At 42.0% G+C, this 12,411-nt stretch overlaps 1 protein-coding gene across 3 annotated transcripts in view; it reads right to left on the reverse strand.

The window, feature by feature from the left end:
* Positions 1-660: 660 nt before the first annotated feature.
* Positions 661-12,411, reverse strand: part of bmp2k (BMP2 inducible kinase) — a 63,502-nt gene continuing 51,751 nt past the window's right edge. For all 3 annotated transcript variants that reach the window (XM_084056191.1, XM_084056190.1, XM_084056189.1), the window contains exons 15-16: positions 11,736-11,840; positions 661-4,743 (exon numbers count right to left, since the gene is read on the reverse strand). In XM_084056191.1, the coding sequence (XP_083912317.1) occupies positions 3,245-4,743; positions 11,736-11,840 (1,604 nt within the window). In that variant the 3' untranslated portion in view covers positions 661-3,244. The remainder of the gene's footprint in view (positions 4,744-11,735; positions 11,841-12,411) is intronic.

Genomic DNA, 12,411 nt, shown 5'->3' on the forward strand with positions numbered 1-12,411 from the left:
TGTAACACAAGTGTGTTGTACAGTGTATAGTCTGCAACGCTTCTTATGCCTGTTAGGGCCATGTGCAATGTTGAACACCGAAAAGAATGGATGTCGGCACATTGTAGAGAAGCTCCCAGGATGAACTTTTATAGAGGACCATGTTTCAACCCTAAGAAGTCTCAGACCTGATTGTAGTTTATCCTGGGAGCTTCTCTACAGTGTGCCCTTCTTTTCTTTGTTTCTATTGTTGTCCAGCACCTGTTTTAATAACATACATTTCTTTTTTGAATGTGCGTGCATTGCCGTGGATTCTTTCCCAATGTTTAACGCCAACTGTTGTCTGTTTTTCTGTTGACAGTCGTTACAGTTTCAAATTTAGTCTCATGTTTGTTCTGTATTTGTGTCAGTCGTTGCAGTTTCAGATTTGGTCTCATGTTTGTGCTGTATTTAAGTTTCATTACGGTGCAGGTCTACTTTGTATTGTTACCGTATGGATGGATGTTTGAGAGAGAGAGATCACTGTGTGTGCAGAGATTCATTTTGTAGCAGCTTGATGTATTTTTAAATTAAATAAGTGAAATTGTATGTTGATTTTCCTTTTTATTACCAGAGTGAGTAAATGGATGAACTTGCGAATGAATAAAAAAATCAATCATGCATCGTGGAGAGAAAAAAAAGAAGTGTAAAACCAAGACTCTAATTTGGGTCCCGCCACCTGTAGGATCAGCAATGAAATAAATGTTTATTGCATCAAACAGCAGTAGCCTATAGCATGAAATCCAATAAAAAGATTTACGCTCATCTAAACAAAATTCAAAAGAACATCAAGGATGTAAAAGGATAGTCATCAACTCATTCCACTGGCAACAAACCTGTAGTTTTAGTCCAAATTAATGTGCCAGCATTGGGTGAACATCACTTGACCACTTAAAACCTACACTTCGTTGACTGGAGTCCCCCCCAGGGCTCTATAATAGGCCCATAATTTCGCTCTACTAAATAGCTTCGCAGAATAAAGCCGATCTACAAGCTCACAACGCGTCTCCTTGCTACGTGTTGTGAGCTTGTAGATAAGGGACAGTGAGGTTCAAGTCATCGTATAAATTGCTAATGAAGCTGGAATATCCCAAGTCTTAAAGATTATCCGATTTCTCAGGGCAGGCATTGAATATTTCCCTTTTTGAATGACTTTTACCAATGCTCTCCAAAAGCACCTACTGTACACCCCCCTCGCCCCCCCCCTAAAAAAAACATACAATTTGTCATTCTGGTGGGCGGGGAAGCTTGGGGCTATTTATTGTACAGACCCCCTGGTGGCCTAAATGTATACCATTTTGACATGTCTAAACTCAGGCCATTACAGTACATTCAATATGTTCTTGAGTTACAGTTACATTTTGTTTCAGTAGGGATCAGAATCCTAGGCCAGTGAGTCACTGTGGGGGTGGGGTTCATCCCTATTTCTAATAGAATGGGTTGAATTATAAAACTTTTAACAACTTGTAAGCTTGCTGCTAAAAAATAGAAAAAAATAAAGTTAATAAAAAATAAAAATAAAAACCTCCCAATTAACAGGTCCACATTTTGCAGGATGTACGTACAATCGAAAAAAGGACTCCATTCTAGAATTCAAGGATGCAATGCAACAAAGACAAAAAGAAAATTACAACCACATTTTTCTGTGTCCGTCTAATGGAAGATTATGCATAGAGAAATGTATTCCAGGAGCAAATAAAGTGTCTAAAGTCTACTCCATAAACAATGCCACTGACGCGAAAAGGCAGCGTCGGCCATTTGTATCACGTTCTTTTTTTCTTTTTTTTCTGAGGTACTGTGCGGCAAGGCGGAGCCATGCTCATGTAAGGCTTTGTGGTGTTAAATAAAATCGTATCGGTGCGTCGGAAGGCAGAAACCACTTAAACCCCAGCATCCATATTGTGGCGAAAGCTTTCGCAGGAAAATCGGCGATCGACAAGCGCTGCGATAGGCTATTTTCAGAGAAAGCCTTCTCCACATGAACAGGAAACAGAAAATACTCTAGTATAGAGCCCTGAGGGACTCCCGGACACCCCTACAGGGTTTAAGCGGTTAAGAGCTTTTTTTTCTGAAGTCAAGCAGTCAAACATTGAGCAAGCTTGTAGTCACAGTACGATCACGAGTTTCATGAGTTTTAATTCCTGTTTCGATAGGCTCTATGCACAGCAGCCATTGTGTTACCAATGATACTGATACATCAGTCAGAGTGCTGATATTGTGCATTTTGGCTCACTGGAAACACTCTGCTACACCAGTGGGTCTTAAAGTGTGATCCAGGTACCCTCATGGTTCCTTGATGGGGTTCCAAATGGCCCCTTAAAAAGGTGTGTAACTCTGAGAGTGTACAAATGGAACCAAATTTGTACACTCTCAGAGTTATGGGGGTCCTTGAAATAAAAGGTTTGAGAACTACTGTGCAACATGAAATGGAACAAAGCCTTCATTTAATTAGTATCATTGGTAACACCTGTGAAGGAAGTAAGGAAGGGGGCCCAATTTCTTTCCAATATGGCTGCCGTGCATAGAGCCCATTCTACTGGTTCAAGTGTCTTCTAACGAGCGGTTAGGATGCAGCATAAAAGAGGCTCGTCAGCGAACGGGCACAGGCAAGAGAGATATGCAACACACAAGGCCTGAAAATGAACTGCTCCGTTCTCCACAGGATTCAGGTTTGTTATTCGATGCCGAGACGTATGAAAAGAAATGTTCTTTAAAAAAAAGCGTTAGAACGTTGTTAGCTTGTCGTTTTTAAATTTGATTGACAAACACAACTCGACGCGTTACCAAGTCTAACACAGAGTCTGCTGTAGCCGTTTCGACAGTGATTGACATTGAGAGAGAGAGAGAGTGTGTGTGTGTGTGTGTGTGTGTGTGTGTGTGTGTGTGTGTGTGTGTGTGTTTGTATTACAATACTTGTAAGGGTCAAATGTCCCCACAAATATGGTAGAATTTGAGAAATAGACATTATGAGGACACTTTTCTTGGTCCTCACAATACATTTAGGGGTTGGAGTTATGCCTGATTTATACTTATAGTTGCACGCCTGTTTCGTGCACTAGAAATATCAGATCTACAAGGTTATAGATCGGCTATTTTCGGGCTTTAGGTTTAGGATCAAGAATGGCAAAAATAAAATAAAATGGCATACATAACATCGCCGTCCTAAAATGTTGTGTCCGCACAAGTATAGTAATACAAACGTGTGTGTGTGTGTGAAGACAGAAAGTCACTGTTTTGAAGGGAAAGGCGCTGCTCCGAACGGATCCAGATCCACTTGCTGTGAGGGCTGCTGCTGCTGCTGCTGTTGCTGTTGGGGTCTGTCAAGTTCTGTGAAGGGCGTGGCCCCAAAATCATCCATGACGTCGCTTTCTCCGAGCACACCGTGAAGAGGACCCGACCAGGACCTGCTGTTGGCTGGGGCCAGGTCATTCTTGCCGTCGCCGAGGCCCTGATACTGGCCATGTCTGCTGCCATCTGGCGGATGGAAGGGTTTGGCTCCGAAGGGGTCCAACAGAGCGTCCTCGCCGGGCAGAGAGGCGCCTTTATCCTTGCCCTCGCCCATGGTTATATCGACACTGATGTTCTCTTTCGAGTCGGAGGTGCTGAGGAACTCGTTGCTGCTCTGCGAGTCTCTCCGGCCGACCTTCTTGTGCCTGCGAACCCGCTCGGGCGTGCGGTAGGTGGGCTTGTTGGACTTGCGTCCTCCGGTGGGCGTACCGTGGTGGCGCTTGCCGTTGCTGCCACCGGCGGAGGCTTCCTGCTTGGTTTTTCTCTGGCGGGATGACAGCTTCTGGAGGCTGCGTTGCTTCAGCCGTTGCTGCTGCGGGCTGGACTGCTCCTCGAAGGACGGGAGGAAGATGCTCTCTGAGCTTCTGGAGGTGGTCGGAGGCGGAGCCGTGGGACCCGGCTGGAAGGGAGAGAAGCCAAAGACGTCAATGCCCTCTGGGGAAACCGGCGGAGTTTGGCCAATGGTGATGTCACTGCTGCTCTGGGCCGATTTGGAGAGGTTACGGTTGAACGGCGCTTTGGTGAACACGTCAAACTCGTCCATGACCGGCTGCTCTTGGCTGACTTGTCTGAAAGGCGCTTTGGCAAAAATGTCGGTGCTCTCCGGGGGCCCGGCGGGCGGGGCTCCTCCTCCTCCGACGAAGGGAACAGCCCCAAAAACATCCACGGCGTCTGCCACCGCGGCGGAGGCTCTCGCCGCTTCACTGGGAGAAACGGGAGGGGTGATCAGGGTCATTCCGGAATCCCCCTCAGGAGTTCTGCGGGCGGCTGCGTGAGTGCCCGTGGCGACCTGGGGCTTCTTCGAGCGGCCCTTGGCCCTGCTGGGGTCGTAGTCTGAATCCGAGCTGTGCTTGTCGTCGTCGTCCTCTTCCTCGGAGTCCATGAGCAGAGGCCTCTGGCCCAGGTTCTCTGGCTCTGTGTCGTCATTGAACTCGCCGTGCTCGCTGTTCAGGCCCTCGTCCTCTTCAGGCTCGTCCTCCTCGCTGCTTTTCGGGGAAGGGGGGTCCGACTCGAAGTCGCTGTCGGAGTCCTCGCCCGTCTTGCGGCTCTGAGGACCAGACGCGTTGCTCTTTCTGCCCGTTTTGGTCTCCTTGGCGGGGGGCTGTGGCTCCATGGCGGGGGGCTGTGGCTCCTCGGACGTGGCAGAGACGTGCGCGGGAACGGGGGCAGAAACGAGAGGCTCCTCGCTGGTCTGCTCTGCAACCGTGGCATTGATACCTGCGGAAGCAAGAATGCCGCCTTTAATATTGATGTTTAGGACATTTGAGTTAAATATTCATCTCCTAACATCCTGATTTACTGTGTGTGTTAATCACTTAAACCATATTGACAGGAGTCCCCCAGGGGTCCATACTAGGCCCCCTCCTTTTCCGCTCTTCGCCACATCTCTGTCAAATTTTACTGTCACATCACACAGTTACAAAGTAAAAGAGTGGGTTAAATTCTTCTTTTTGACAGTTCTCTAACGTTAAAGGAAGCGTTAAAATAGGAAAGAGAGAAGGAGAATAGAGAGGAAGGAACACATGCAAATGAAATGTTTTATAAAAAAAAAAAAAGTTTTATAAACCTGCTGCTATTTCTATGCATGTGTATGTGTAGCAGAGTAGCTCAGCCTGAAGCCCGAAATCCCCTGGCCAGGGGAGGGGTCCCTCTTAATCTCTCACATGGGAGACCCAAGTTCAAATTCCGGGTGTTACACATACTTAAAATGTCATGATGCTGGGCATGACACATGGGACACAAGATGCAATTTAAAGTCTCATAAATATTGAAGACTTTGATGTTAAAAGGCAGCTGTAAAGATGTTCCCTGGGGAGCTAAAGGCAGCAGAAAAGGAGAGTGGAAGAGGATGGGCCTTAGGAGGCAGATTGTTCTGCACCAGTGTCGCTTTGGTTTTTCTTGTTATATAATAGTAAGGAAGTAACATTAGTGAAATATGGATTTCTGTCTGTCTGTGTATATCTATAATCTCTCTCTATGCACGCACTAATGTGAGCAAGCCAGCGCGCGCGCGCGCGCGCACGCACGCACGCACGCACGCACGCACACACACACACACACACACACACACACACACACACACACACACACACACACACACACACACACACACACACACACAGTTTCAACTATTCCTCATTTACTAACATGTACATGTGTTGAGCATGTCGACCTTTTTCCACCCATTTGTTGTTTTGGATGTGTGTTACCAAAGAAACACCACAGATGAAATTGTGACAAAACATGCAAAAACACTCAAACCTGAGTTGAGTGTTAAAGTGTACACACATTAAGGATTTTGATTGATTAGATTTTATATAGAGTCCAGCTTTTTATTTCTATACAAATAAATAATAATAATCTATTTATGGTGTGTCTTTGGTCAATCACAGCATCCAGAACAGCAAATGGGTGGAAGAAGGAAACACATTGTTAGTACATGTTCGTAAATAGGGCAGCAACTATCGATTTTCTCAATGATTATTCTATCGATTACTTTTTCATTAGTCGAATAATCAAGGTCACATCGCGTTGCATCGCAACGCATTGTGAGTTTGTATATCTGCTGTTTTCACAATACATTTTTTTTCTTCTTTTTTTTTAACTTTAAATTAGTTTGATCAATTGTTACACACCTATTAGTAAATGAGGAATAGTTGCAACTTTAGAATAACATCCCATAAAGATATTTATGGAGGGTGCAGTAGGGACGGGGCAGGTGCTGGGTGGTTGTTGTATTGTAGGTGGTTGTAGAAGGTGGTTGACTAGAGATGAGGGCTCTGGTGTTGCCTTTCCCAGTACAGATGATTTTTAGAATAATAGGCTAATAGCTTATTCATGATCTATGAAAGTTGCCGTTTTAAAACACTAGCCAACTATTAACAAACATTTAACAAGTCATTAAATAACTCATCAACTAACAGTTTGATCAGATCAATTAACGATTCATAAAATATAGTTATTCAAAAGTGCATCATTTGACACAAATTTGGTTCAAGGATTGGATAGAGCTAGGGGTGCAACAGTAACTCGATTTAATAGATTGTAAATCATTGATTTGAATGAAATCGATTGGGGGGGGGTACAATTTAGTTTTCAACATTTCCAGCAATACAGAAAATAAACCAATCTACATGCTCAAACTTGTACTATACAGATTAGATTGGCTATTTTCATGTGACAAAGTTGTATGACAAAGATAAAATGGGGCTTAAGTAGTTAATCAGACCTATTATTTAAAAATAATTAGAATTATTAGCATAAATTCATTGATATAACAAAAATAAAAAACAACTATCAAAGAAAGCACTTCAAAATTATTCAATTAACCGAAAAGGTAATCAATAGTATAATCGCTAAGAAACCCATCATTTGCAGCCCGTGACAGAAGCAAATAAAGAGACAGCCATGTCAACAGAACATCTTGCTCATGTGGCGTTGTGGTGGGCACATACTAAACCTTTTAAAATCCCCTCATTCACCTAGACTTTAGAAAGCACTAAGAAAGGAATCAAAAAAATGGATACTGGCTTTTGAATATGGTTTATTTATATAAGTAACATTCTAGAAAGAAATACATTCACACTCACAGTATGATACAAGACCATTTACACAGTCTGATGAAAAACAAACAGAACATACAACTTATTCACCTAAAGGTTGTATCTTTTCTGCATGAGTTGTACCTGTTAACTGCTAATATTTAGTACAGCTAATAAAACTTGTTTAGGAAGAGCTTTGACATTCTACAACTGACACGTCTGATGAACATCAGTGTGTATACGTACACTGTATATATTTATTTATATATATATAAAAAAAGATTTCCAAAGATTTAGTGATCAAAAGTGGAAAAGAAAACGCACTGAGTGGAAACCACACCCCAAAAAAAAAGAAAATAAAAGAAATTACAAAGAGACACAAATATTGCAAAAGTAATCAATACAATATAATGAAAAAAACTACATTAAAAAAAATGGATGTGGCCTTCACACTTCCTATAAATGTTTGGCTAATATTTCACATTTTCTTGCACTAGAAGAAATAATAAAGTGCAGTAAATGGCTCAGGTTGTCTTGTTCTCAACTTACTACAAATCATTAGCCTTGATATGCCCATCCAACTGATTATCCACCGATACACAGCATGAACAAGATGTTTCTGATTATGGCTGTCTTACAAAAATGAATATGGAACAAAACAATTATCAAACAAAATTAACAAAATATGTCGCTTTTTTAGAAATAAGCAAGTAGTGATTATTTTTATATATATATATATATATATATATATATATATATATATATATATATATATATAAAACATATATATATAAAACATATATATAATACGAGATGGTATTGGGGAATTGGGCAATCTCTTTTGCCACTGTCCAATCCCAACTTACCTTGGGCAAAGAAAATGTACATGTATGGTTTAACCAGTTAATAAGTATTGCGACCAAAGCACCATTGTATATCTCAGGATGATAAGGATAGATGGCTAATGCCTAATTTATACTTCATTGCATGATCACGTCGCTCAACGAAAATAAGAGGCTTCCGAACTGAAAACGTTTCCGTTGAAAATCTGTTATTTCCTTCGGGTGACGCAGCCGTAACGACAAAGTATAAATGACTGTGGAAAGATAATACTACGCCAGAATGAGAGTTGGTAAACATACAATCCTGTCTGGATTGTATGGAGCATGAACTTTTGTTTTGCTAGCATACTTCTGCAACATCATTTCCATGGTCATGTGCCTTCCTGCAAGTGGCGCTCACATACATATAGAACAATTCTAAGTGATGCCTAATTTATATGTAGTTGCGATACGTCACGCACCAAAAATAGTCGTTTTTCCATAGATCGGCTATCGTATTTCAGCATGCGACACCTGCACACAACTACGTATAACTGAGGCTTACGGTGTTTTTTTGCTTGGTGCTTCTTTGGGAATGCTGCCGCTTATGAATATTGCCATCTACTCGGGTACGGATTTAGACTGTGACGCCGGACGAATGGAACTGGCAGAATAGAAAACTCACCACAGTCTAAGCTGAGGAACCAAGAAGTACTGGTTTAGAGAACCACATCAGAAGTCAATGCTTATGAGTTAATGGAAGGCATTATGTGGTGATGGTGGTGGTGAGAGGACAGCTTTGAAAGCGCAGAATCGTTCAGTTGTACTAAATAATCCAATAATTGCTCAACAAATGTCAACAGACAACACAGTAAAAAAAAAAAGACGAAGCCAAGCCTAGTTCAGACAGACCCGGGACTCCGCCAGCTCACTTCCTTCCCTCTTGTTCTATCATCTTATCTCTTTTCTTGTCAAGTCATTCTCTTTAAAATAAATCAAATAGTAAGTCTAGAGAATGTGTTCATCTTGCCAATGCTAACTAAGAACTAACAAATGACTTTTCTGCTCAAATTGACTTCTCTGGAGGAATTAAGATACATTTTATGTTTGTTCAAAAACGCAGAGCAAAGTGTGTGAGTGAAGTGAAGTAATAGTTGGCCATCTAATGTTTGGTAAATAACACGCTTTAGATTCCCGGGGGCATCAGGGATAGAATGGGAGGGGGGGTAATTAAATGTGTTACTGACACCACTGAGAAAACAAATCGTACATCAGACCAAATGAGCGCGTTCCATTTGATTTAACCACATAAACTGTCCCTATTTCGGGCATGCCAATAGAGGCAAAAAAATCTCAAAAGAATTGCCTAGACCTACATGCTTCATTTATACTTTGTCGCGTGCCGGTGTCGCACGGTGGAAATAGACGATTGACAAGCTGCTTGTAGATCGACTATTTTCGCCGCGCGAAAGAACGCCTGCACATAGCTGGCCGCGGGAGATTAGAGATGCATAGGTATGTTTTGTACGTTTGTTGAGGTTGCCTAAAGCAGAACACTAAAATTGGATGCTGGCACATCACTGGCTATATTACCCTGATTGTCACGCATGCATGTTTCAACACCGGGGTAAAAAACTAAAACAAAAAAGCTGAGTCAACATTGCTGGCCAGTTATATTAAAATGCCACATAAGGCACTTGATGCATCACCAAGTAGAAACCACAGCCTTAGTTCCAACCAAAAGAAAAAATGTAGGGCCTTCAAAGAAAATGCTTCAATTACAACAATAGAGAGAGACTTGACTGTTAAGTGGTATATAGAGCAACTAAAGTATCCCTTCAAACTGGAAAAACAGATAATCAACAAACTCGACCATTATAATGGCACTGACGCACGCACACGCACACACACACACACACACACACACACACACACAAAGGACATTATGGGGCTGATCGAAAATTCTTAACAAATTTTGTCATGCCAGCCTTTTGGAATGACATGTTGAAAACAAAAATGATTTCAGTATTTAGTGTTCCCTTCAAAATGTTGGGATTTTTCTATTTTTTCCTTCTTTTTGGGGGCTGTTCCTCTGCTCAGTTCGAGAATAACATACTTAAACTTCATACATTTATACTTGATATAATTTAGCTGGAAGTTCTACACTGCATCACCATCGTGCCATATCCTACACACTACGGTAGTTATTGTAGGTGCATTACGCTTTTTTTAAGGACATAACAGATGGTTGAAAAACAAATAAAAAAAATAAAACATTGTTTCTTTGCCCGATCTACAAATATGCAAGTGTTTCAATGTTGACACTGGTAGTCACTAAATGAATTCTACGCGTTACATATAACTTTTCTGAATTTCCTATCCAAAGACCTACCAATTCACATTTAAGGAGCAGGAAGTACAGAGGCACAAAGCTTATTGCCGCCAACAACGTAATATACGTAGTTAAGAGAAATACTGCACTTTTATATTCACATTTTAGAACAAAATGTAGGATTTGAAATAGGGAAAACTGCATGCATTCGGATTCGTTGTAAACCAAATTCAGTTCGGGGTGGTTGTTGAAATCAGCCTCCATCATAAAGTGCACAGTCCAACCCAGAGCATTTGAGGCTCAACCCCTTTAAATGAAAATGTTTTTGTAGAAGGAATCATTGCATCACTCTTTCAATGGCTGAAAGGAGCACTATGGTATATCAATGTAAACAAATGGCAAACAGCCATGACATTGGAAGTTTGTTGGTTTAAAAATGATAAATTTGACACTTAACAAAAGAAAAATCTGAAAGCTATTCTATTGTTTCCTCAGAACATGTTCATGTTAAGCATGTTCTCGTGATTCATTTTTGCTTTTGCCTAGTCTCACTACTCCTGATTGGACAATTCAATATTTAAAGGTGGTGTAAGTGATTTTGTTCAATTAAGTGTTAAATAGCTCTATATTCTGATAGTAATCATTGCTAGTGTTTGTTCAATAACGGGGGTCTTCCCGTGTCTCAAGCTCTTTAATAAACAGGGAATATGTGTTCAGGTCGGGATGGTAATTTGATCCTATTAGGAGAGAGAACTCATACAGGATACACAAGCGAAATTGGAAGTGATAAAAAACAAAAACGAGCAAACAAAATTGGAATACAATACAATTAATTCTGATAAATGATTGTTGTGGGGTTCCCTCTCCTGATTGGATACAAATGGTATCCCGAAATGAAAATGCATTTTCTGTTTACTGGAGAGACCACTGTTAATCAACAGCCTCTATTGAAATGGTTACTATCAGAATATAGAGTTTAACCTTTTAAACACAAAATAGCAGTTACACCAGCAAAGAATTACAACTGCTGGGACATGACGGTTGTAAATCACGTTTAAACTGACAATATCAAAAAAAGCCAGAGACGACTGTATTGGATTCAGTCTTTGGCCTCAACTACTTCTTCAAACACATTGCCTTATTCCACAAGGAACATTATCTCACCTCATAACATTTCTGCAATGTACATCAACACAAGCACAACTCACACTGGCTACTTTGGCCATGGAAAAAAAGGAACAACAGAAAGCGTTCATTGGTTTTTTTGGGGGGGGGCCCCCCGCCACCGTTTCTCGAGCATTGTGTGGTGGCATAGCAGGTCCCGACAGGGGGTTACGGAACGGCAGGGTGGGGAAGAGGAGGAGGAGGGACAGGAAGCCAAGGTTGGGGACAGTTCTGAGAAAGGGAAGGGGGGGGGCAGAGAATGAGGGAGGGGGAGGGGGGTGGGGGGGGGTGGGTGGCTCCACAGTGTCGGGTGGTCCCTCAAGGTGGAGACTCTAGGTGGCTAAGACTTGCCTGCGCTGGCCACGAAGGGGACGGAGCCAAACAGGTCCTCGGGCAGGAGAGGCTTGGCGGGCGCTCGCTCCGTTTCCGTGCTGGCGGTACCCTCCAGCGGCTTCTCTGTGGGACAGAGGGACACGGTCACACATCAGTTTAGGGGAGACACGTCCGTGAGGATCGAGAAGGACAGTGGGCATGCCTGTGGGTATTTTAAACACTTAGCCCCTATAAACTTCACCGTACGATGGACAGCGAACATGGCCAATCTACAAGACCTTTTAGATCGGCTAATTTCAGCAAAGAGATTTGGTGTATGTGGTGTAGTACAAACCTTAGGGGGCCCCGTTCAACAAAGTATACTGGGTTTATAGCTGTAGTAAGTGATATTTATTTGTTAAAATAGTAGTTTAAAAGCTCTATATTCTGATTGTAATAATTGCTATATGTCAGTTCAGTAACAGGGGTCTCCCTGTCTCTCTAGCTCGTCAGTGAACAGAAAATAAATGTTCTGGTCGGTATACGTCGGGATACCAATTTAATGCAAACAGGAGCGAGAACTCAAAGGATAAACAAGTGAAATTGAAAGAACACAAAGAAATGAGCAGACAAAATTCAAACTGGAACAGTATCAATTTGAAACTGATAAATGAGTACTCTCTTCTGATCGGATGAAATTCGCAAACCACCTGAA

This window comes from Gymnoscopelus microlampas (assembly GCF_963454915.1).
Source record: "Gymnoscopelus microlampas genome assembly, chromosome: 4".
Taxonomy (NCBI): domain Eukaryota; kingdom Metazoa; phylum Chordata; class Actinopteri; order Myctophiformes; family Myctophidae; genus Gymnoscopelus; species Gymnoscopelus microlampas.